A 26,502-nucleotide genomic window follows, 5' to 3' on the forward strand; every position below is an offset into this window, starting at 1 on the left:
TATTTTAATTAATAATAATGTGAGGTTAGAATAGGAACGAAAACCGATGATCATTTGCCATTTCCCCCTCCACCAGTAAAACCGAAGATTACCGAAGTCGCCCTTACGCTCATCCCGATCTCTCATGTCGCTGTTCTGACCGGTCGCTGTTCTGGCCGGGAAACGCGCAAAACAGCGACCGGCCAGAAGGGCGACGGTTCGGAACCGACCCGAAGTCGCTTCGGGCGAGATCGCGACGTCATCCGAATGGCGTTCGGCAGGCCGCGGTTTTGTGGAATTTGTGGAATGCGGACAGCAGGTCATATTTAATAATGGCGGCTTTGTTTACATGTTGATTGGAAATTTACTCAAATTGTGATTGATTTTTATTACTGGACAGTTTTAGACTGGTAAATCAGAGTTAAATCGATTACTTATAGTTGGGCATGGTTATATTTATCATCAGCCGAGTTTTCCTGAGGAAAGTTGCAACAGGTAAGTGGAATGGTATTATGTAGGACTTATAATTTCAACATTTTCGTTTTTGTTTCAGAAAATCTTTGATAATCTGCCCACACAGCTCATATAGCCAATGTGCATGAAGTATACTGGAACTTTTATTAAGTAACACAATTATTATCAAAGACAGTATTTAATAAAAACCAAATGGAAACCGTTTTTGAAATCTAACTAGTTTTAAATCATCAGAGAGGCAAATACATTTGAAAAAACTGCATCCAGCTTCAGCATATACCTGTTGAGGTATAAATCTAGTTGATTTAGTTACACAATGCTTTAATATGGTAAGTATACATATGTTACATAGTTAATACCTACTTCTCATATTCTCTGTGTACATTTAATTTTTTTGTTTCTAGATCTAGTTGTCTCTTACCCAGAGATTTACCAGTATCTGATATAAAGAATAATACCAAAAATACTACTCTTTAAGTATTTGGTATATAGGGACACCCTTGTGGACACCTTAGGTAGTTGTTCAATATGGTTTTCAAGGTAAAGTTGCTACATTTTATTCTAGTGAATACTTATGATTTGTTTTTATTTGCATACAGGTCATACCAATGCGGAAATAACCAATGTTACCTGCTTTTATATAGTATGTATATACAGGGTGTACCATAAGTAATGGGACATAGAGCTACAGCATATTCCTGACATCAAAATAATACGATTTAGCTGAATTGTCCTATACCGAAAGTTAATATTAAGAAAGATACAGGGTGTGAAAGTTGAAATTTTATTTTAGCTTTTTTGTCATATCTTCACGGTCTTTTGATATAAATTATTGAAAGTTGGTATAAAGGGGTTTTGGCAGGCGTAAAATACGATGCTTTCATTTGTTTTGTAGTAGCTGATAGGGGGCGCTAGCGGTAACCATCTCCGTCCCTTCAAGAGGTTCAAACTTTTTTTTACAGAACTGAAACGGCCATATGACTTCAAAATATGATTCTAAGATGTTTTCTACGTAAAAAAGGTATACTTGTTGTAAGTCTTAAAAGTCGACCGTTTTCGAGTTATTTAATCTTTTATTATTGCATGCATTTACATGTACAGCAGATTTTAATTACTATTTTTTTTTAATTCTAAGTAGGATTTGATACAAAAACAAAAAGGGCGTTCATAACAACTAGTTTTATTTTAAAGTTTACAAACATTTTTTAAACGGTCAAATTTACATACAGAAACTGTTATGTGTGTAACTTAAGGGTATACAGCACATATCGTATTAACATACGACAATGCATGCAATAATAAAACATTAAATAACTCGAAAACAGTCAACTTTTAAGACTTACAACAAGTATACCTTTTTTACATAGAAAACATCTTAGAATCATGTTTTGAGAGCATATGGTCGTTTCAGTTGCGTAAAAAAAAGTTAGAGTCTCTTGAAGGAACGGATATGGTTGCAGCTAGCGCCCCCTATCAGCTACTACAAAACAAATGAAAGCATCGTATTTAACGCCTGCCAAAACCCCTTTATACCAACTTTCAGTAATTTATATCAAACGACCGTGAAGATATGATAAAAAAACAAAAATAAAATTTCAACTTTCACACCCTGTATCTTTCTTAATATTAATTTTCGGTATAGAACAATTTCGCTAAATCGTATTATTTTGATGTCAGGAATATGCTGTAGCTCTATGTCCCATTACTTATGGTCCACCCTGTATATCATTCGATTCTATACTTACTTACTTACTTTTTCGTGTCCGAGTCCATACTACAATTTGTCAGCCCAGTATCGGGCTACGTCCAGAGCATTATCTTTAGCAAGCCATAAATCTTCGAGGGAACAGGAGCTTGGGCAGTTCCTGCAAACCAGGAGATGTTCCATAGTCTGCGTCACCCCACAGTCGCATCTGACATCCTGTTCGTTAATAATTCCCCATTTTGCGAGGTTCGTCTTTACAGGGGCAACTCCGGTTCTGAGACGGTTGAGGGATCTCCAGCTCCTCCAGTCCAGCCTGGAGCCTGCTGAGGGTTCTTGTTTTAAGGGGAAGGCTTCTGGTGGGTCTATCGGTACTGTATTCAGGAAGCCTCTACGTGACTTCAATCGCCTCACCGGCTCGGGTGCTTCATAGAGAGGGTGACGGCTATCAAATGTTTGCCTAAATCTTTCGGTGTGTTCGATGGCTAGTCGTCGGGTTGTTGGTGGTTCGCACCCTGCAGCTTTATAGAGCTCATCCAGCGGGGTGGCCCTCATGCATCCAGTCATAAGCCTGCATGTCTCGTTAACAGCAGCATTGATAGATTTGACATGCACAGACCTATTCCACACCGGGCAAGCATACTCCGCTGTGGAGAAACATAGTGCTTCAGCCGTTGTTCTGATCACAGAGGGGTGAGCTCCCCATTTACTTCCCGTTAATTTCTTGAGGAGCTGGTTCCTAGACGATACCTTTTGTCGGGTCTTATGACAGTGGAACTTGTACGTGAGGGATCGGTCCAGAGTTACTCCCAGATATTTCGGTTGGGGTGTGTGTTCTATAGTAAAACCGTCCCATTGGATCTGTAATTTTCTTCCGGCGGCCTTGGTGTTCAGGTGGAAGGCGCATGCTTGGGTTTTCGACGGATTGGGTTTCAGAGAGTTTGCTTTATAGTAGGCTGACATCCGTAATAGGGCATTTTGTAATATCTCTTCAACAACCGGAAAGTTTTTTCCTTGGGCTGCGATGGCCAAGTCATCGGCGTAGAGGAAGTGCTCAGTATCACCAGGTGTGGGTTGGTCATTGGTGTATATGTTAAACAATATTGGGGAAAGAAACACTACCCTGGGGAAGACCGTTTTTTTGTGTCCGCCATCTGCTCTTCTTGCCTTCTAGGCTTACATAGTACCTCCTATTTTGTAGTAAAGATTCGATTACCCTAGTTAACTCGTAATCCTTGGTGGTATTGTATATCTTGGAGAAGAGGGCCCTTTGGTTCACGGTGTCATAGGCCGCTGATAGGTCCACAAAAACTACTCCGGTTATATTCCTCTCCTCAAAGCCCCTCTCAATGTGTTCAGTCAAAGCTAGAACCTGCCCCGTGCATGACCTTCCTGGACGGAACCCTCCCTGTTGTGGAATCAGTCTTTGGTCCACACAGTTCTGAATTTTGTTGAGTATTAGCCGTTCATAGAGTTTGTATAAGTGGCACAGGAGAGAGATAGGTCTATAGCTACTGGCGAGGCTTGGGTCTTTGCCAGGTTTTAATAGTGCGATGACTTTTGATTTTCTCCAGGACTTGGGAATTTGTTTCGTCGAATAGCACCTATTAACTAATTGTAGGATCCACCGCTTTGTTTTATCTCCAAAATGTTTAACCTGCTCCACGCACATGTCATCCACCCCTGCCGCCTTCCCATTTTTCAGACTGTGAATGGCCTCATTAAGGTCCTTAATTGTGAAAGGTGCATTAATAGTTAGAGCTTCACCTTCGAGGTTTCTGTGGATTTTACATGCTCTAGGTTTTCTATACATACTTTTCTGTGATAAGGACTTAAAGAGTAAGAATAAATAAATCTATGAAAATTATAGTCTCTATTACCTACACTACATTACCTACCTACACATTAGAAATAAGTAGGCATGTATCAGTTCATATTATTTGTAAGTTGGTTTAAATGTTATTTATGTCTGGGGTTGTACAACTTTACATTAGTAATTATACTTGTTTTGTAATTTGAAATGTTATATTGTCTACATAATATTATTGTTGTTAAAAAATTAAGTACAAATACAAATAAACTATTATTTGTTAATGGTTGTATTATTTTCCAATAAGCAAACTTAGTTTAGTAAACCGTTTTAAAAAATATGCATATATTTATTATAATGACATACATAATAGGTTTAAAATCAACATCTTATTATTTTTGACAAAATCAAGTTATTGATCATATGTGTATTTAAGGGTGCATGAAAGGTAGGGCTAGGTAATTATTGCTGTGCATATGATAAGCATTCTTGCAAATAAAAACAAATGCTTTTTCAAATATTATCTTGAATGGACAGATTGCAAATATAATCATATATGTATTTTAAAATAGTTATTTTATTTGTTTACATGTTTTGAAATAAAATCTGAAACTATTTTCAACTTTTGAAGAATAAAGGAAAAAATATTTTAATTTTTATCACTATTGTTGTGCACTCGTTTTTAGTGTTTGTTTTTATATTAAAATTTTGCATGTCTGTGAGATTGATATGTAGTGTTTAATGTTTGGTGTGATGGACTGAGTATTACGTATTATAAAAACAATAGTATTATCCTCTGCATTATCTTAATTATGTGAAGTATATGAACGATGTTGAGGTTAGCTATACAGACCACAGACGACAGATGAATTTTATAGGTTATAGGTCACACATTTTTCAGTATGACATGACATACATAAATGTAAACAAAAACAAATATAATGTTTATAATTTGGATTTTTGCCTATTTTTGATTGTGATATAATTGTTTATTGGGATAATTAATATGTGCGGTTTAACCTCTTATGTCAACCAGTTTAAATGTGTATGAGTGGATTTCGTACTTTTGCTCTTAACAAGTACCTATTCGAATATTGTACAGACAGGAAGGTTTACTATGCAATTTTGTGTCCTAAATGGGCTAATGCTCATTTTAGTAATTTTTACAAAATAAGTACGGGATACTTTAAACATATACCTATAACTAGGAAGTGTATGAGAGCAAACCTAGAAAACGATCATTTTGAATATTAGTAGATATATTTTAGGCCAAAAATACCTTTATAAAGTCTTGAAAAAAAAATACATAATTAATATACCTACAAGCTGTACCGAAATAACATAGACATATTTTGGAAGGCGTTAAAGTTATTTTTATAGACATAATTACTGATGCATATCCTGGGGCACACTCATAGGAAAAACTATCTTCAAGGATTTCTCGTTGAAGTATTCCAAACTTCTGAAAAGGCATTGTTTGAGGTATATTCTTGGCGCTAACTTATTTTTCATGTATATAGAAACAATTGAACTATAAATTTTCCATTACATGATTGTTAGGTATGTCAGAGGAACCCACTAATTTAGATGAAAAATGGCAGGATTTATTTGTTTTTTCCTAGTATCTAATTTGCTCTTTAATAACAATTTGAAGTAAGCCCTATCACTTTTTTACCTATGCATATAAGTAGATATCAATCTTTATTTTTCAGTTAACAGTCCAGGTACTTAAGTTGAAGCTTGGGTTACTTTTACTGTGAGTGACTCAACTGATCAAGCAAAATTTTTAAATATTACAAGAAAATTCAAACATTATTTAAATATATTATAAAATACTTTATTATCACATACAAATAAACTATAAAATTAATTAAAATGGATGAGCAAATAAACAAATAAAACATGTAAGACATAATATAATGTATAATCAATATTTAACAAAAATGAAACAAAAAACAAAGAAAAAAAAAATGCCTTACGGCATAATGTCCGAATTTCTCAGTATATGATCAAATGATTATATTTATTCACCCAGTACTGTGATACATAATAACAGTTCACTTAAATTTTAAGTTAAAAATTTTGCAAATATAATCTAAATATTTAAATGATATTAATAATTACAGTGCCAAAATAATAAGAAAGCTGACTGATAACTATATGTATTACACTACTTTGGCTCATTCCTATGTACGTCAATTTAAAAATTGTTGTACATAGGGGACACATAAACATTTTTTGAAACCACCCAAACTTCAAAAACATATGTACAACTAAAAAGTCAAATTTACCAGGAATTAATCTATCTTTATGCCAATCTCCTCGACACACACCGCATCGTGGAGATTGAGCATTGAATAAAATCGCAGTACACATTGAGGAAAGTGCATGACCACACTCAATGACATACTGGATTCTATTAGATAGGCATACCTTACACTGTAGTTCCGGAGTCATATCCTCGTCGTCGTAGGGTGTGGCTTCTAAGGCTGGAACCCATGGGCCGCCAACACTAGGCAGTTCATCCGGTTGGTCGTCATCTCCTAAGGCGGCGAAAAGTCTTCCAATTTCGGCGGGTATTTCTGGAAAATTAAAATTGTGCCTTAGTTACGTTAGGTATTTCAGGAGGAGGACTGGGTGGAGGAATAATTGGGTCGGGAGGAAGAAGCTCGCGACGAGGCGAATCGGGGAGATAAAAAGGAGATGGGGATCTTAAAGGTTCATCAAGATTTAGGTCGGGATCGGGATTAAGTATTAGGGGTTCAACTGGAACTGGATTAGGATGAACGACGGGTCGTTGGAAAGGAGCTGGAGGGGGAGGTTCATTTAAAAAGGGGGCAAGAGGAGGGGGATTATTTAGGATTTGAGGGAGATTTGGCCGTTGGAAAGGAGCTAGAGGGGGAGGTTCATTTAAAAAGGGGGCAAGAGGAGGGGGATTATTTAGGATTTGAGGGAGATTTGGCCGTTGGAAAGGGATGAGAGGCGGAGAATCATGTAGGATTTGGTAACGGTTTTGAGGGACATTTGGGCGTTGGAGAGGGACAAGAAGCGGCTGATTATCTAGGATTTGGTAATGGTTTTGAGGGACATTTGGGCCTTGGAGAGGGACAAGAAGCGGAAGTTGATTAGGAATAGGGTTATTAAATAATTGATGATACAAATCCACTAATTGCTGTCCTGCTTCTTCGATGTCAGCGGCTTCATCCACGTTATTCCACATTTGTAGCTGTCCCTCCATGCCTTGTACAAAGTGTACCGCTTGCCTAAACAGTGCATTTTTAATATTGTTATTCCTTTTAAAATATAACTAAAGGTACTAGCCTCAAAAAATCTCCAGTTGTAAAACGTCCATCGGCCAATTTGTCCCATGCCTGCCTTATCCGTGCGTCGAAAAGTACATTCTTCCTGGCAACCCTGAAAACTTGCGGATGTCGCTCCAATTGACCTAGCTCCAAAGTGGCGATATCTTGAACATTGATTAGGACTTCTAAATTACAAAAATATGCTGAATGTATACCAGAAATGTGAAAAACATTGTATTCAAAAATACCTATTAAGTCCCAGACACCAGGATGTCTCACCAGCTTACTGTTTAGCTGCCTGTGGTAAGCCTCCATCACGTTGTTCGTCCGATGCCTCTGTCCGTAAACGCTGAAATGTTGGGGGGGTGACTCGTCCAATCCACTGTCGTCTAATGTAGTTCCGGAATTCGCCGAAAATTGGTTCCCGTTCCCGATCCTAATAACAGATAAAATTGTAAGTAGCTTAATCGCTCTTTATCAATATCCGTTATATGGACAGAACCTGTAACGAATTAAATGAACTTGAACCTTACCATCTGGACGATTACTTGAACACATAGAATCTAGCTTTTTTCTCATCTAGTATAAAGGATAAAATTTGAACCACAAGTTGTAATTAGGTATACATTATTTTCTTTTGTTATATTTTTGTTTTTTTTTTCTGACGCACTTCATTTTGTTATATGTATGTGTTGTGTCTTGGGCTCTTGGGATTTGAAGAAGACTCTTTCAATGGGCACTGCATACATTTATTGATCACATTAATATATATATATATATATGTACAAAGACAATTTTTATTAAGACCAACATGTGCCCTCGTTCATGGTTGAGTAGCAAGAGAGATGGCGGCCCATCCGTCGTCCACCGGCTTCCCCCACTGTCCAGTGTTGCCGCTTTTCGAGGGAACGCAATACATCACATTTCCCTCCCTTCTTAATCTATAACTATACTATATGAGACAACACATATGTGCGCCATGACAATCGAAAGGTAACCAGGCCTGCCCCATACAATACTAATTAGCATACTCAACTAAAGAGTCCGGGACTTCCTACCTAATCCTTGATAAAGTCTCTCAGATGAACAGACGGTTTCGACGCGCGCCCCGACCTTGTGGTGACGCCACCCTTAGCCGCAGGTCCACCCCCTGCCTGTGTACGCTTGTCGTACCTGCACTCTATGACAATGCTGTCTCTTCTCTGACTGGTTTCTACGCCTGGATTTTGTAATCCGGCGCCGGCACCAGCTCTTGTGTCTTCAGTTGCAGCTTTTGAGGGTGTTTGAGAGCCTACATCTACGAACACCTCCTCATCTGTTGAGGTTTCGCTGTCAAGATGCCCCACTGGTGTCTCATTCGAGTTTCCTGTAGGAGTGGCATCCTGGTGGTAGTTACTCTGCTTTCCTTCTTCTGTCCACCCTGCTGCTATTTTTCCCGGTTTTATTGAGGGTTGTCGCGGTTCTGCTGCCTGTGAGCACTTTCTGTTGTCCGCTTGGTCAATAGCGCCTCTCACGATTATCTGATTTTTGTGCCTCTTCCACAGCTGTCCAGTCGGCAATCTGCACAACACAATCTGTACGTGGTTGCTCCTATCACTCTCTCAATGACTGCCTCAGTTCAAGCTTTCTTATTTATTGTTCTCAGTTTGCGGCCAAGCATCAACTCTGCTGGGCTCACTTTGGTAATGCAATGGGGAGTGGTTCTGTAATTTAAAAGAAATCTTGCAATTATAGTGTCAATGTCAGTGTTGCTATTCCTCTGATCGTTCAGCGCAGCTGAAATTTTGTTTTTGAAGGTCTTCACTGCGTTTTCGGCTGCTCCATTGCTTTGACTATTATAAGGAGGGATTGTCACATGTTTGATACCATTCTTTGAGAAGAATAGTTCAGTCTCTGATGCTACAAAGGTTCTGCCATTGTCTGAACAGACCAACTCGGGCAACCCGAAGCATGAAAACACTCTTCTGAGGTGCTTGATCAACTCTGACGCAGTCATACCCTGGACAGGTACCACTTCTGGCCATTTGGTGAATGCGTCCGTGAGCACCAAGTAATTTTTATTCTTGAATAGCAAGTAATCAATGTGAACTCTCTGGAACGGTCTAACAGCTACTGGCCATGGAGTTACGACCTTTGGTGGGTCAGGCTGCGTCTTGAGACATGCAACACATGATTTTATAAGGTTTTCTATATCATTATCGATGTTGGGCCACCAAACATATGATCTAGCCAGCTGTTTGGTCTTAACAATACCTAAATGGCTGGTATGAAGTAGATTTAATACCTCTTTCCTGCATGAGCTCGGAATCACCACTCTGTGGCCCCACATAACCATGCCCAATTCCTCATGAAGTTCATCCCTCTTTGAGTATAAGTTCTTCTCTTCTGCCTGCAGTTCCTTGGGTTTGCAAGGCCATGTTGTCTGTGCGTATCTTACTACCTTCTTCAAAACTCTGTCTTTCTTAGTCTCCTCTCTAATCTTCTGCGCGTCGAGTGGCCAATGCTTGCTGGTTTCGGCAAAGCTTATAAAGCATTCGGGCTCAATCTCTCCCACGTCCGGCGGTAGCTCGTTCTTGCTGTCTGGTAATCTAGATAAACAATCGGCGATAAAATTGTTTTTGCCTTTTATGTATTCTATGCTATAATCAAACCCAGACATGTACAACGCCCAACGCTGTAACCGATCTCGACTTCTTACTGGTATGCCCTTATTTTCGCCGAAAATTCCCAACAGTGGTTTATGATCGCAACGCACGATGAAACGATGCCCGATCAAGAACTGCTGAAAATACTTCAGTCCAAAAATGATAGCCGCTGCCTCCCTATCTATTATAGCCATTTTTTTCTCGGACTCAGCTATAGTCCTGGATGCCATGGCCACTGGCCTTTCACTTCCGTCGGCCTGTCTATGGAGCAACACCGCCGACAAGCCACTATCGGAGGCATCAGTCTCCAAAATCGTAGTTTTAGAGGGATCGAAGTGGGTTAATACTATGTCCTGGCTAATTAGTTTCTTTATTAACTTAAAGGCATTTTCACATGTGGTGTTCCAATTTACAGCTTTACTACTATTACTTACGTTGTTCTTCAGAAGTTCGTAAATTGGCTTCATTATGCTTGCCAGGTTCGGTATGAACTTAGCATAGTATTGCACCAGCCCACAAAAAGATCTCACCTGTGTTACTGTGGTCGGCCTTGCTGCATTTTCTATTGCTGCTACCTTCTTTTCGCACTTCTTTAGGCCTTCTTCGCCTATTACGTGTCCCAGGTATTCTACTTCTCTCTCGAAAAACTTGCATTTTTCCGGCCTTACGGTAAGCCCTGCTTCCCTCAATCGCTGTAACACTTCTTCACAGTTCCTAATGTGCTCCTGAGTGCTCGCGCCAGTGATGCATATGTCGTCTGCAAACACGGCAACGCCTTTTAATCCCTGCAAAACTTGCTCTATCGTCATCTGGAAAAGAGCAGCTGCTGGAGACACCCCAAAAAGCATTCGGTTTGGCCTGAAAAGACCTAAATGAGTTGTGAGTGTCATTGCTTCCTTTGACTCTTCTGAAAGCATTAACTGTGTATATGCCTGATTGAGGTCCAATTTAGTGAACAACTTACCGCCCGACAACTGATCAAAGATCTCATTTATGCGAGGTAAGGGGTAGTGGATATTTTTGTCTAAACATTTATTCACAGGCGCCTTATAATCGCCACAAATTCTTACCGTTCCGTTGGCCTTCCTGACTGGCACTATCGGAGTTGCCCATCTTGAATTTGTCGTCGGCTCTAGAATGCCTTCCTCGACCATACTCTTTATTTGCTCTTCCACTTTTTGTCTGTATGCCAGGGGAACTGGTCTATGCCTGAGAAAAATGGGTCTCGCCTGCGGATCTATGGGTATTGTGACCTTGTCGTATTTGTAAGTTCCCAAACGATTCGTCAAGACATCGGGGTATTCCTTCAACAGCCTGTTCCTGTGAGAACACTGCAAGACTAAATTAACGTTTAATGATATATTGAAAGCACTGAGAAAGTCCCGGCCTAACAAACAAGGTCCTATGCTATCAACTACATAAATCTTTATTGTTCTTACTTTGCTGAAGGCTCTTACATTTGTCACAAAGTATCCTAATGGCCTAATCATTGACCCTGTGTAACCACGCAGCAGTATGTGATCTACTTCAAGCTGAACATTTGGAAGACCCTTTTTAAACACTGACCTGCTTAGTGTGGTCACACATGATCCAGTATCAACTTGCATGCTGAACATTTTCCCCATAATTTCAACCTGAGCAACAAATCCCCCTGAACAACCCTTATGTGTATCTACCTTAAACATGTCCCTTACGACCTCTGCTTCTTCACTTGCCTCCATCAGAGCATTTTGTCCCCTCACTGTGGCTCTGCGACAAGCTCTCTCCAGATGACCCTCTACGCCGCATCTTCTGCATCTGTAGTTTGCATAACGGCAGCTTCCTGGGTGGTTCCTGCCGCACACTCCGCACTTTGATGGATTTCCCATCTGTTTAGCACTTTTGTTATTCAGAAAGAAGTAGTAGTCCATATTCTTTCAGTGGAGTCGCAAGAGTACGAAAGGAAGGAAATGACAAACAGTCTTCTCCACAATACTTTATTATGACCTTAGATGGTAAGGTCTGCTCAACAAGTTTCGGTCACATAAATGACCATCTTCAGGAGCTTAAATCGATCGATCAATGTGACTACTGTCTTTTTACAAGGGGAGAGACAGAGAGACCCATGTTATAACGAATTAGTGACTATAACATAGTTAAGTAGGTGAACAATGCTCATTATGGAGAAAAAACTAGCAAACTAACAAAGCATTTTGTTTCCTGTTTGATCGCCTCTTCAGTGGATGGTGCACGAGTTTTAAGATCTTTTTTTCCCCCCTAGGGTCTCACCCAGCCCTAAATGGGTCTAGTTTAAGTTTTTTGTTTAATTTTAATTTAATGTGCTATAGTTAGTTTTTTTTCTCCATAATGAGCATTGTTCACCTACTTAACTATGTTATAGTCACTAATTCGTTATAACATGGGTCTCTCTGTCTCTCCCCTTGTAAAAAGACAGTAGTCACATTGATCGATCGATTTAAGCTCCTGAAGATGGTCATTTATGTGACCGAAACTTGTTGAGCAGACCTTACCATCTAAGGTCATAATAAAGTATTGTGGAGAAGACTGTTTGTCATTTCCTTCCTTTCGTACTTTTGTTATTGTTTTTCCACTTGTCGCCATTGCCGCCTCCATCTTGGAACTGGCTGCGCGCGCCCTCTGACATGCCCATCGCTATGCCTGCGCGAGCAGCAAATCTTCCTCGGTGACGGTCCGCCCTGTTGCCACTGTTCGCTCCGTTTCTAACCCAATTGACTTCCTCACGCTCGTGCTGGCTACTTTCTCCATTCTTTACTTCCTTCTGTACCGCCAACTTTAAAAGACTCTCTAGGGTCCTATCTGAATCCTCTTCGCATAATCGGTCCAGTATTGAGCCCTTCCTCAATCCTGCCATAAACTTCTCCCTCAAAACGAAGGTCAAATTTCCTTCAAAAGCACAGTTAATGGAAAGTCCTCTCACCCGCACGTACCATTCTTGCGAGGTTTCGCCAGACATCTGAGTGGCCGCCCAAAATTTGCTTCTCTCGCGCCACACGGATACAATGGGGCTGAAGTGACCACAGAGTAGCTTGGTTAGTTCGGCATACCTTTTGTCTTTTGGTAATGCCGGATAAGTCAGTTCACGCAATATGGTATAGGTGGATGTTCCAATTAGGCTCACTAAGGTTGCAGTTTTTACAGGTTCTTCAATTATTTTGTTGGCGGCAAAGTACTGGTCCAATTTCTCTTGGTATATCTGCCAATCATCGGTGGCATGGTTGTATTCCGCCATGGATCCGATCAATGCTGCCATCTTGAATATCGCCGGTCCGGTCGGTCCTTCTCCTCGTGGGATCCTAGCCCTTTACTAGTTTTCGGCTAAGTATCCCATCCTCGTCGCCATTTGTTGTGTCTTGGGCTCTTGGGATTTGAAGAAGACTCTTTCAATGGGCACTGCATACATTTATTGATCACATTAATATATATATATATATGTACAAAGACAATTTTTATTAAGACCAACATGTGCCCTCGTTCATGGTTGAGTAGCAAGAGAGATGGCGGCCCATCGGTCGTCCACCGGCTTCCCCCACTGTCCAGTGTTGCCGCTTTTCGAGGGAACGCAATACATCACAGTATGTATTTATACGCTGTAACAATATTGAAATAAAGAAATATTATTATTATTAAATGCATCTATAATCCTGTCCGCAGGTAGAAGTGCCAACGCGTAGTGCTTCCTCAGGTAAACTTTATGGGCTGCCTCCTCTTGAATTTGCCGGGTTACACCTAGTTCCTTTGCCTTGCGCATTAAAGCCTTAAAAATAAAATAACCAGTGTTTTTAACATAATTTTTCTACAAACAGCAAATAATAACACCATTTATGCATACCTGGCAATAATGAAAAAAACAACCTTGTAGAGTCACATCTGGATATCTTGCCTTCACTGATTCGTATAGTCCCACTTCATAGTCCGTAATGACAGTCCCTCGGATGCAGGTTGGAAAGGTCTTCGCGATGTAGTCAAATACTGCGTCATAGAGTGTCCTGGTCCGGTTAGCCATGAATACATGGACCAAGGGAAATGCCTATAAAAAAAAAGAAAATACTCAATAATAAAAGGTTTATGAAATAGACACTAGGCCATCAGATAATACAGTATAATTAAATTTTTATCCAGGGCTTGTCAAAAATTCATTTTTGTTAAGCCTGAAGCCTCCAAAACTTTTAATAATTAACTCCTCTGTAGTTGCTGTGTTTCCAAGATCACAATATAGACTATAAAATTATATTATATTATAAAGAGAATATAGAGAATAAAATTTGTTAATATTATAAAACCCGAAACCAACATACTATAAAAATCATATAGTTTAGTTAGATACAAAAACCAAAACCAAACAGCACTAGTAAGTACTGGCCGTCACTGCCGTCAGTACCGTACTGTCATGTGTCCCCTGTCAACAGAGTCAATAAATGGTACTCCCATTATTGTACTCCTAAGGGACAGGTTTTTCAATTTTGGCTTTAAATTTAATTTAATTTATAAACCATACATGCACCAATTTTGATTGACAAATTTACTGTTAAAATAGTGTATTTGCAACCAGCTATAATAATTATACTATAGAATATGGTACTAGTGTCAGTGATGTTGTGATAGGTGAAAGCGCTTTGACCTATATTTTACTTCAGAAATTAAAGGATTTAAAAGTTGCTTTTCTATGATCACAAGATCAAAATTAATATTATTTTTTTGTTTAAAATCTTTAAATTAGTTTTAAATCTATCAAAGTGATAAAAAAAGTTCAATAAGTTATTAAAGGTTATAATATGGAATAGTCAAAGTGAATCAGTTCAATTCATCAGTTACCTTGCACTGTGTAAAAAAGTGCTAATACATTACATTTACTGTACTGTAAAGGAAAAATATAAGCAATAAAGTAACATATTATATTTACTTGATGTGGTGTGGCAGACAGTTGTTTGACTAAGAATTTGTACCACCACTGGCTTTGTTGATATTTGATAAAACAATGAACATGGCACGAACAGACGACACAAATCATATTCATGGTAAGTTGTTCATAATCAATAAAATCAATCATAAAAAAATAAAATATTTAACCAAGAATTTTATATCTACCAAAAAATTTTCTGTATGACAATGACAACATAACATGCCAGTGTGCTTATCTGTGAGTCGTGTAATACAGTGTATATTCCATGAAATTGATATCACAATATTATTCAGCCTTGTTGGGATATTAACATTTAGAATGTGACAAAAAATTGTATTTTATTATTTTTACCAGAATGCTGTTAAGTAATTTTTGATTTCATACAGAAAATTTTGTTTTTTTAAATTTTAAGAGTTATGTCACATTTCAAGCAAAAGGTGAGTAATATTTTAGTAATATTATTATTAAACACAATTCAATTTAAAAAACTTAATGAAACTTACATGGTCCATGCATGTTCCAAAAATGGTTAGTATCTGGGAGAATCTTGGTCTTCTCGGTACAGCTTTAAAGGTGCCATCTATAAAAATGTATTGCGAGTCCACGAAGTTCTGTAGAAAGTCGGCGTTTCCAAATATAATAGCTTCAGCGTCTCCAGCATTCACAGATCCTGAAAAAAACAAACCACTAGCACAGTTGCTGTATCTAGGCCACTCACCTGTATTCAAAATCTGGGACAAGTCCGCTAGCGCTTGGGGAATGTGTGGTGTGTTAATCTGCCGCCATCTCCTCATTCAGTCTGATGGAGTTGAATGTCACCAATTCAGCTCCTTCGACATTGCTGCAAGAAAAATCAGATTATTACAATTTTTTTTTTTTATTTATAATATAAAAATATATTTTATGTACACCTACTTTAAGGAAATTCTATCATAAATGTTCTTGAGGTTTCCTCTCTCCACAGTACAGGCATTTCTTAGCTGAGTCCTCAAAAGTTAGGCTGCTGCTGCTCCGTCGACTCTTGGATGGTTGTGGTGGGGATTGATGTCCTGGAATTCTCTTTCGCCTTGTACTTTTCCTGAAGCTGAACATCCAGTGTGAGGGTATTGGCAGGTGTAGTAACTATACAAAGAAAACAATGGTTAATTTAATAATAGTTTGTGGGGGTTCTACGATTCTGAACCAATATTTGAGTACTCACCGATTACCATTATGATTTGCTCGTAATTTGTAGAAGTAGCCGTTATGGCAAAACCTTGGTCGCTTCCTCCTTGCTGGTTCCATGGCTCTGGGGGGGTTCCTGAATCTAACTGAAAAAAATCTAGACAACAAATTATTAACAAATAAAAATAAAATTTCGATAAAATTCGATTAAATAGACTCTCTGTAAAAAAATAATAATCGCAAATCGTGTGGAATCGCTTTCAGATCGAAATCGTTGAGCAAAAAATGTCTTTCAACAAAATGTGGCTTGGATGGTAATGGATAAAAAATCTATCACATCTATAAAGCTCGACAATTCGGAAAGAAATGATCTATCCGTTTCCGTTACTTCAAACTGCAGGTCTTTTTTCTACTACTCCTGCTGGATGCTTGGGGCAAAAAACCTGAAGTTAGTTACTTCTGGAAATGTTACCTTAAAAGGGAATAGGGAATATGCATTCATAACCAAATGAACTACCAATAGAAAAATAAGATTTCAGGTATCAGGAAAAAAAAACAGTTCGCTTCCATTAGTGATTTTTGTATTAAAAATTGTCCCATAATTTTCTAATAATTGATTTGGTGTTATGAATTCAATCATTTTTGAAATTGATGACGTTTTCCATTGATATGTTTATAGCGAAACTCGTATTGTGCTGCATTGTTTAATGAAATTGTATAGAGCAGGACGGAAATACTCTAAACGATCACCAATAGAAAATGCTATTAGATTCGAGAGAAGAAGAATTAAAAAACAAGGATGCAAGCATGCAAGAAATTAGTAGGCTTTCTCTCCGATCATTTTTTAGGTGTCGGAATTGGAGTTTGGAGGGTGCTTTTAGCAATTAGCCGGTGCACATTGTTTTTATTGCCGGTTGCCGGTATAAACCGGAGTATACAACGTATGACGTCAGCAAATACATATATTTTTATTTTTAAGCTTATAACTTTATAGTAGCCGTTTCGTGAACGTAATGTAATTAATAATAGTCACTCTTCTGCCGTCTTATACTTTGGCAAGTAGGGCATAAAAAAAATAGTCGCTACTGTACTATTAACTATTAATTCACAGTTTTGCTACGCTTGGCATTTAAAGTTTAATACTCCGTCACATAAAGCAAAAGATACCATCATTTTTCTTCCTAAAACCGATTCTGCTACTTGGTCTCGATAATTTTTCTTCTAAAAAGTTTATTTGTCGTACATTTTGTCGTTTTTGACATATTTACTATTAAAAATTGAAATTTTTAGTATTTGGAAGGCCGTAGCAGGTAAACGGTTGATATTAGCACAAAACGGCTTGCATATGTTTCTATCTTACTTTTATGAACATTTGTCAAATTTTGCAGTATGACCTTTAGTATACACCAGAAATAGTTAAGATAGGAACATGCAAGCCATTTTGTTCTAACTCAGGAGCTCTGCTTAGGAGCTGCGATATTCCAAAATGTAAAAATGTCATTTTTTATACGTCAATATCTCGAAAACCGTTGCAGGTAGATATACATATTATGAATAAGAATAAAATATTATATAGTTATTATTTATGAAACATACTTGAAATCGTTAGCAGAATAAAGTGTCAATATATTATGTCAAATAAAATAAGTCAAACGGTTTCAAGATAACCCATATATCCATATAGGTTTAAAAAACCTTTTTCGTAAATATACACAGTGGTTCAAATTGATTGTAATTCAAGAGTGAAAAGTATATTAAAAATAAACTCCAAAGTGTCATATAAACTGATGTAGTCAAAAAGTGCCCTCTCGCGGAGTTAGAGCACCTTAAAAGCGAGCCACAAAACGTTTTTTTATTTTTTATTCCTAGACGAAAAAGTTTCTCAAATGACATTTTGCATGCATGTTCACCATTTTGAAGTAGTCATTTAGAATCGTTTTCAGTTTTTTAAAATAATGTGGACAAATACGGGGGTTGTTCAAAAAGTTTGACAGCTTTAAATTTCTTTAAGCTGTAATTTTAGATCGTTATGATGAGGCACATGTAGTAGCCCATACTTTTTCCTAATAAAAGTTTGTCTGAACATTTCTTTTCATTTTGCATAGTTTTTCAAATACCGTCATTTTTATACGCTAATCCATAATGAAAAAATTAATACCTGTCCAGATTATTTAAAAAAATTGAAATAAAAAAACGCCAAATGATTACTTCAAATAAATAATGAACAAACATGCCAAATTTTATATGAGTTTTATTTTAGTTCATTAATTAAGATAAAAGTTTTTTTTTCTTAGGGCATATACTTAGGGGCCGTTAGCTCCGAAAGGGGGCATTTTTCAACCATTGTTTATATGACACTTTGGCGTTTATTTTTGATGTACTTTCTACCCTTCAAGTATTCTACAATCAATTTGGACCACCCTGTAAGTGTCACATAATAAACTAAAACTATTTTTTGCTCTAAATTGGCGTTTCAAGTTGAGATCGTATTGTCGCCATTTGAAACGAAAATGTGGACCATTTATCTGGCATAATTAAATCACAGAAATTAAGTAGAGACATTTTACGCGCAGACGCAGAAAATACTACATTATTATTTTACTCATCAACTCATCACTATTTTCCCTCTCTCCTTCTCTTTGTTTTGTCTTTAACTTGTCAAGTGTCTATAAAAATAACGCTTCATGTTTTCATATACATCATATAATACAACTTACTCAACTCGCCGCACACAGATGGCGCTTTTGGAAAACACTGTAAATACATATACACAACACAAACTGTAAATACATTGAATGATGTAATCAAAAATCCCTGCGGAATTTTACAATTTATTTCATTATTATTTAGTTATTTCATTCTTAATAGTCTTACTTACTTATTACTGAAAAGTAATAATTCTTAAAAAAGCAGTTACAACTTAGCGCTACTTGCATTGAATTTACAACAATACATAAGACCTAATATTGTTTCCAAAAAAAAGTCAAGTCAAGAATTCCTTTAAGAATTGTATCATAATTTAAAATTTTATATTTGTTTTAAACCAAACAATAAAAAAATATTTTTTTACATTGTGTAATCCTTACCTACATATAGGTATTACAGATATAGCAGAATTACTATTCAAATAAGACTGTTGACTTTCAAGTGTGGCTAATGATTATTGAAATAAAACATATTGTTCATTAGAATAGACCAGCTTTATAACCATGCTCAAAGTCATATTTTGTTCAAACAAAATAGGTATGTATTTTTTAATACAAACTTACTAGACATGAGACTTGAAACTGATTTAAATGTAATAAATAATTAAAATGTAGTATGTTTATTTTTTATTTTAATGTTTTTATTTCCAACTTCTCTACGAACGTACGAACATGACTAAAATAACTGACAGACTCATACAACTACAAACCAAGTGGAAAAATAACCCAAACAACTGGACAATTGTAAATCCACTATGCATAACAAGACAGACCAGACAATCCCGTTACCTTTTCCCCGCTCTCACCCTGTTAGAACATTTTAATTGAAACTATATTTTTTTTTTTGTTAGATAATTAGAAGTAGGATAACCTGTACATATAAAAAAAAACCATGTATACATAGGCAGAAAGACCGTAACGGTCGATAGCCGTTTTTTCTTTTGAAAAATAAAGATTGTTTATATACAGGGTGTCCCACGACGAAAGACCTCGATTGATATTGGAAAAAGTATAAATAGGAGAGTTTTGAAAATTTGGTAGGATACTGATGTGGGCATGCCCAATCCAACTAAAATATTTTCAAGATGGTTGCACTTCCGCTTATACCGGAAGTCGATCACAACTTTCTTATTTTAAATAGAACACCCTATATATTATTACATATTTGGATTCCTCACAAAATTCTGACCAACTTTTGTATAGAATGCCCTATGCCTATCTCTAGCCGTTTTCGAAATATTTGATGTTTTTCCAAAAAAGTGACAGTTGCAACGCTCAACATATTTTTGTACTATGTTAAAACCGTATTTCATTTTGCAATGAAACTTTGGGTTATTGTAAATAAAGGATCGTTTTATTAAACTGAGGGTGCGTAACGACTCATTTGTATACAGGGTCATCAAAAAAAAATCATAAACTTGCTACTAAAAAAAATGAAAAATCTCAAGTTTTTTAAATGGAAACCCCCATTTTTTATGACGGAATCATTTTGAGCATTAAAAATTACTATAAGTTTCAATTTACTTGCCTATACCTAAATCCAACCCATTTCGTTTTATTTGAGAATAAACATTTTTTTATTAGGCTGCATGGTTGGGATTAGCTGGTACTCTAGTTAGCCATGCTTTTGACACACGGTGATATTGGAGACGGTGATATTGGACAGGGTGTCCCGCGAGGTAAGGGACAAAATTTAACTACGTGTTCTTTAGGTAAATTCGAGTCGAAAATGTTCTATGAACATGGGATAAAACACACGGGATAAATTTTCTAAAGCTTCTAGTATAACAGGAAAATTTTCCTTAAACACCCTGAGAGTTTTGTGTTTCTCGCTCCATCTTATTTCGCAGAGCCTGGCAATATTAGGTATCAACTTTCTTCTTAAAACAGATTTCCTAAAGAAAGTAATAATATCTTTGGTGGTTCCCATTGCATTTCAAATTCAGGAAGACTGTTAACGTCATTGATTACTAGATTTAGTTTGTGGGACGAGCAATGAAAATACAGCGCTATAGTGTATTTTTTGCGTATGATTGCTTGTACGTCACCGTCCTTTCCGGACACCGTCGAGCAACCGTCAAATCCCAAACCAACGCACCAACGCATTTATCTTGATTAAGGTCTTGTTTTGTTAAAAACTCATCGATAGTATATACTATAGACTTTGCATCCAAACCGTTTAGCTCAACAAATCCGACAAACATTTCTTGAACTTCATTGGTCTCGTCATAGAAATATCGCAGGCCAATAGACAATTGTTCAGTGCCAGAAATATCAGCTGTTTCGTCTGCTATTACACTATATGCTTCTGCTGCTTTTACTCTTTCTATAATATCTGCTTTAATGACATCTCCACAAATGCCTATAATCTCATTTTGAATATCCACTGATCGATAGCTTGCATTATTTTTCCCATGCTTAGTATGCTTTATTAAAACAAAATCACCCGCGTCAATTCGTAGCTTGTATAAGTCGTCGAGAATACCTTTGCCATAATGTTTACCTTTCAGAGCTATGTCGTGTAACCCAAAAAATGTAATGCAGGAAATAATACATTTTATAATTTAGCGGTTTTCTTCAATAATGTCCTGAGAGTATTTGTTAAGTTGCGAATCTACAGGTACATTTTTCAAAAATGATTTTGCAGCTTGCAGTGCTGCCTTATGGAAGTGGGTCTCCATGTGCTTTTTGCACTGCTCATTAATGTCTTTAAACTTACAAAATGGCTTTATAGTAAATTACCCCAATACACCTCTAAAGGAGCCTGCATTTGGCGGAAACAATGCACAATATTTACAAATGGCCCTATTTTGGTGCCTGGAATACGCCAAATGAATAATTAAATTTTCTTTTTAAATGCCTGGCATCTTCCGCAAAGTCATAAGTTGCAGAAGGAGACTAACAATTTTCAAGCAATTCTTTGTTCTTTTCGGTCGATAACATCGATATTCGTCCAACAAATCGACCGATGTCATTTTTGTTGCAGTCATAGTCTATTGAAGAATCTGGATCCGATTCGAGATCTTTGGAGGAGCCTGGTTCGGATATTGACAATATTGTCTCTACTTTGTTAATCTTAATTTTTTTAGCATTTTCATCAGATTCATCGTTGTCACTGCTTGATTCTACACCTTTTTTTCTTTTTAAAGTTGCTGCAAAATAAAACGTTTTGAATAGTTGGCCAAGTCGGCCTACTAACTAAATATAGATTTATAACATAACCATATTTTGTCATTAGTGCAAAAAACCTGGTTCACCATAACAACGTTACGTATCGTATTGTTACACTTTACTGGGTTCTTTTTGATAAGTGAGACTTTGAATAAACTCAACAAACTTTATTTACTAATTACACAACAATTTACAATACTAGAAATCACTTTTATACCACTTAAGTCACTTTTACCACTATACAGTGCAGGCCAAAAGTTTAAATTTTCTCATTTTTGTTCGTGTTTTACGACGAAAGCACTCAAGTTAGAGATCTGAAAAAAATACAGAAAACTAGTCCGTGATAGGTACTACAACTTTCATTATTACGATCTGCGTGGTTGGTAAACGAGACTGCTGTCCGCAATTCCAGCGGTAATGTCCTTTACGTCCACAATTATAACACGTAATGTTTCTTTTAGCAGAGTAGTACCGGTGATTTGCTCTGATGTCCTGATTTCGTCGGCACTGTGGGTTTGGAGAACAAGACCGCTGTCTGCAATTCCTGCTATAGTGTCCTTTGCGTCCACAGTTGTAACATTTTATATCTTCTCTAGATGGAAAGTGGTTTCTTCTGTTATTGTCGCCTTTTTGCAGAATTTGATCCAGCTTTTTAACAATCAAATTCAAGGTTGAATCTGTTTGGTCTTGATCATCCGAAAATTTTACTTCCCGCACTCTTTCCTTTTTGTAGGAGATATTCTTTGCGGCTTCAAACTCTAAGCTGTAGACTACGGCATCAGTCAAGTTCCTAAAACGGCCAAGGCGAAGCGCCTGCTGTAGATCTGCTCCTCTAACACCATCGGTAAAATTTTGGACAGCGATCTGGTTCAGAAATTCTTCCGGTGCTTGTGGATAAGCCAGTCGGATTAATCGCTCAATCTCAGCTCCAAAATCTTGCAGAGTCTCTGATGACCCTTGGGTTCTGCTCTTCAATTGGCTCTGGTATACCTGGGTCAAGTATTTATTCCCGTATCTTAGTTCCAGCGCGTTTGCAAGGCAAACTTTATTTACTAATTACACAACAGTTTACAACACTAGAAATCACTTTTAAACCACCAAAGCCAGTTTTACCACTTTTCAGTACCCTGGGTTTGCTCTTTGCTTTATTCTTCGCGCCACTGTTATTTCACAACTGACTGTCCGTCGAGTCGGTCGGTTTATATATGTGTAGGCGATCGATTCTCGAATGTTGCTGTATGCACAGAATGTTCCCGCTATACGTCCAGTAAACGTTTATTGTATCGCGAACATTCCATCCGATGCTCCGATCCGAGTTTTAAAAGATACCGGGACATGTCCAAAATTAGTGGTTTTGTAGAGTTGCATTTTACATGGGGTTAAATGGAGTTAGGAATCGAGATTCGATAACAAATTTTTTAAAAAACTTTATTGTTTGCGGTAAAGCGACAAGTGACAACTAACTCAAATGTAGGTTATAGTCCTATTTAATACATTAAATGTACTGAGCTAAGCATAAGCATTTATTGCTACAATGTTAGCATTTCTAGGAACGTAACTCCTCCCCTCGTAGATGAAAGCACGGATTAGAAAGACGTGATTTCACCTTTTCACAATAATGACATTTTCACAATTTTCGGGATCGTTATGTTTCTTGAAATACTTTGGAACAAACCTTAATATTATAAAATAGATTATTAAACACGTAATTCCTATATAAAGTACAATAGTCCAAAAACTAACTCTATTAACATACACATTACTAGAAAATTCGGAAAGTTCTTTTTTCTGTTCTTGAAGTTTAACACGTATTTGATCCACTTCTTTGATATTGACAGCATCCAAGTCCAATGATGGCGGTTGATAACCTTTTGATTGATTTTTCCTCATTTGACTAAAATCCAATTGTGGAAGTATCAACTCCTGATATTGTAACTTGTTTGGTTTGAATGTCTGTAGCATGATTGATTGCATTTTGATTTGACAATCAATCGGTACTTCGGCAAGATAGGTACCCATCAATGGCATAGTTTCTTCATTTTCCTGACGACTTAACTTAGCTGTGATGCGAGTTGGGACAATGATTATCTATTTGCCATCGGCGACTTTTGTAATTTGGATCGACGCAACTTCTAATTGAGGGGTCCAATGGAAGAACCGGCCAAGTCCATTTTTTAAAAATGCACAGGAGAGTGAAATATGTTTTCATTTAGAAAATCTTAAATTCTGGATATTGCTGCATATTTTATTGTACTTGTTTGGTTCCAAATACCATGATAACCTGAGTGAAAAAAAGTGTGTAAGTTTAAAGTGTTTGCATTTAATTAAAAAAAATAATTTTTATTTGGACTTGCCGGTTTTTCGACAGTATTTGGGATTTAAAAAAACAAAATAATCCAAAAAGTAGGAAAAAGATTTATAATGTTTATTTTTCAAACAGATTATAAAATATACATTAGTACAGAACATAACCTATAAGGTAGAAAATATTTTCATTTATTCGTCGCTGCTATATTCAGACAAGTGTCTTTGTCCGGTGCCGCATAAGATTTATGATACTCTTCTATCTCATTGTAAAACCATACCTACGTCACACCGAGGGACATAGTTTTTTACCAGTGTCATGACATGTTCAAACTTGTTTTTTTTCAAGTGTCTCCTACCCGAAAATAATTTTTGGGCATCGTTAGGTAAAGATATAGGCTCTAGAATTTTCTTATTCTCAATATCGAATGACATAAACACGGGTATACCTACAGATTCGCTACATTTAACTAATGTGCCAGAATTACTTTTTTCGTAGAGTAAAATTCTGTATTTAGATATTGTAAATTTGTTATTCTTCTTTGATGGATTCTTCAGAAAAAATCGCTGTAGATGATAATTAAAATTTAGAAAAAAGTCTTGTGTTACTGGTATTACTTCAAAATTTTTACTTGAGCCTCGAATAATATTTATGTAATCCCGTGGTAAATATATTTTGTCGTGTTTTCGTTTTTCCATTTCTATTAGACCAAAACTGCGATCGCAAGGCAAAAAACTATGCCCAGGTTCTGGGTACCTATGGCATATTACTTTATACTTATCAGTCTGTATGAGACTAAATAAAAATTGAACCAACGTATAGTTTTTATTTTGAGATGCGCAATTATCAGAAAATATATGAATTTCAGTTACTTCTGGCCTAAGATAGTTATTCAGAAAATGAAAAATTAAACTAGCTACTTCATTTTGACCTTTGGCACCCACGGTTTCGTCATAGACATAGAAATAACTTTTTTTGCTACTGCCAACATGGATACAAAAATTATATACCCAAAGCTGGATCTTATAAAATACCTCACCACTTGAAGAAACCGGGAGTGGCAAATTTTGCTGGTAATCAAAAGTTATCACCTCTATTTCAGGACGATTTTGTAATATATTTGTTTTGGCTTTTAAATCGGTATAAAAAAGTTCAGCTTTTCTTATATGTATAGACTTTTCTGTCTCCAAGGCACTTTTTTCTGCAACAGAATCAGCGGCGTTTATTTTAGTTATTAATTTGTCACACTTTGTACAAGTATCTGACTTCGGTTTACCAAAATGTATCTTAAAGTTTTCAGTAAAAAATTTTCTAAAATATTCATATTTGACAACAGGATTAGTCGGTTGATTTTCAAGAAATAAAGCATACTGCTCAGATTCATGTTTTTCTAAATAAAGCTGATGTAGTTTTGAAATACTTAATATAGGTGACAGATAGTACCGATGTAGATTGTCTTTTCTACTGTAATGTGATTTATACTTAGGGAAACTAAGAATATGTTCACGTATTTTAGCATTGGTATTTTCAGGCAACCTGTTTGCTCTATTTTGATGCTTCCCTCTGCGATCTGTAGGAGCAGTTCCATTATCATTAGACAGGTGCTTTCGCAAACGCTCGAGTCTACTTTTAGTGATCCCATGTAAATTCCAAAAGGCTTTCTTACATGTTGTTTTTTCTTCCCCATTGTGGCGAACCTGTAATATACAATTGAATATAATCACTACTGGACAACATATTCTAATAAAAACTTACCACATAAGAAAAACTCGACATTTTTTCTTGTGCATCACCTGAGCGAGGTCTTTTCCGTGCTACTAACCTTCTTCTGCTAAGTCCGTATAAATAAGCATCTTGCAAATCCTTAGAAAGAATACTATAAAAATTTGCAAATATCTGGTTACATCCTTCTTCGCCAATTTTGTCGAAGCACTTTAGTTTGCAGTTGTAGTTTTCACCAATTTTTTTTTCTGGCACTAATAAGCCGGTAGTATTGGTATAACTCTTTCCTCTGACTCTTTTTACCTTTCGTATGTTTCTCTTCCACAAACATTTGCGCTGTAACCGTTTTTTGCCTACTTGTGGTGTTCACGAGAAGTTCCAGGCTGCTCCTTAACATAACTTTCATTTTCTTGGGACATATCTTTATCTGAAGAACTTTCAGACAACTCAGTAGTTATTGAGGTTAGGTCTAGCATTTTTTTTAGTTTCAGGAATAAAATCTTCATCAGAATCTGTGTGTGTTCCACTAAAAGGATCATCAATGGATATTTCACTATCTGACATTATTTTGCACTTTTTTGGACGATTTACACTTGAAAGAT

General features: G+C 36.8%; 2 protein-coding genes across 2 annotated transcripts; both read right to left on the reverse strand.

Annotated features, from left to right (window-relative positions):
• Positions 1–11,874: 11,874 nt before the first annotated feature.
• LOC145739952 (uncharacterized) lies at positions 11,875–13,954 on the reverse strand. The gene is made up of 2 exons (XM_081995278.1): positions 13,763–13,954; positions 11,875–13,687 (listed from the first exon to the last, which is right to left on the reverse strand). Exon 2 carries the CDS (start codon positions 13,181–13,183, stop codon positions 12,464–12,466), a length of 720 nt encoding a protein of 239 aa, XP_081851404.1. The 5' UTR covers positions 13,184–13,687; positions 13,763–13,954; the 3' UTR covers positions 11,875–12,463.
• A 1,867-nt stretch (positions 13,955–15,821) lies between these two features.
• LOC145739971 (uncharacterized) lies at positions 15,822–25,954 on the reverse strand. The gene is made up of 6 exons (XM_081995293.1): positions 25,934–25,954; positions 24,470–25,875; positions 23,617–23,767; positions 22,582–22,863; positions 16,035–16,143; positions 15,822–15,955 (listed from the first exon to the last, which is right to left on the reverse strand). The coding sequence occupies exons 1-6, from the start codon at positions 25,952–25,954 to the stop codon at positions 15,822–15,824; spliced, it is 2,103 nt and encodes a 700-aa protein (XP_081851419.1).
• Between the last annotated feature and the right edge of the window lie 548 nt (positions 25,955–26,502).

This window comes from Ips typographus, unplaced genomic scaffold, assembly GCF_016097725.1.
Source record: "Ips typographus isolate SLU unplaced genomic scaffold, UJ_Ityp_2.0 IpsContig82, whole genome shotgun sequence".
NCBI classification, from domain to species: domain Eukaryota; kingdom Metazoa; phylum Arthropoda; class Insecta; order Coleoptera; family Curculionidae; genus Ips; species Ips typographus.

Bases quoted from the DNA above. Each gene is read 5' to 3' on its own strand.
- LOC145739971 (XM_081995293.1), bottom strand. From the start codon at position 25,954: ATGTCGAGTTTTTCTTATGTG. The intron at 22,864-23,616 runs GTTAGTTTTTGG...TACTTGACCCAG, and splicing joins GTAATGTGTATGTTAATAGA to GTATACCAGAGCCAATTGAA. The intron at 15,956-16,034 runs GTGAGTACTCAA...TTCTTTGTATAG, and splicing joins GCAAATCATAATGGTAATCG to TTACTACACCTGCCAATACC.
- LOC145739952 (XM_081995278.1), bottom strand. From the start codon at position 13,183: ATGGCAGCATTGATCGGATCCATGGCGGAATACAACCATGCCACCGAT.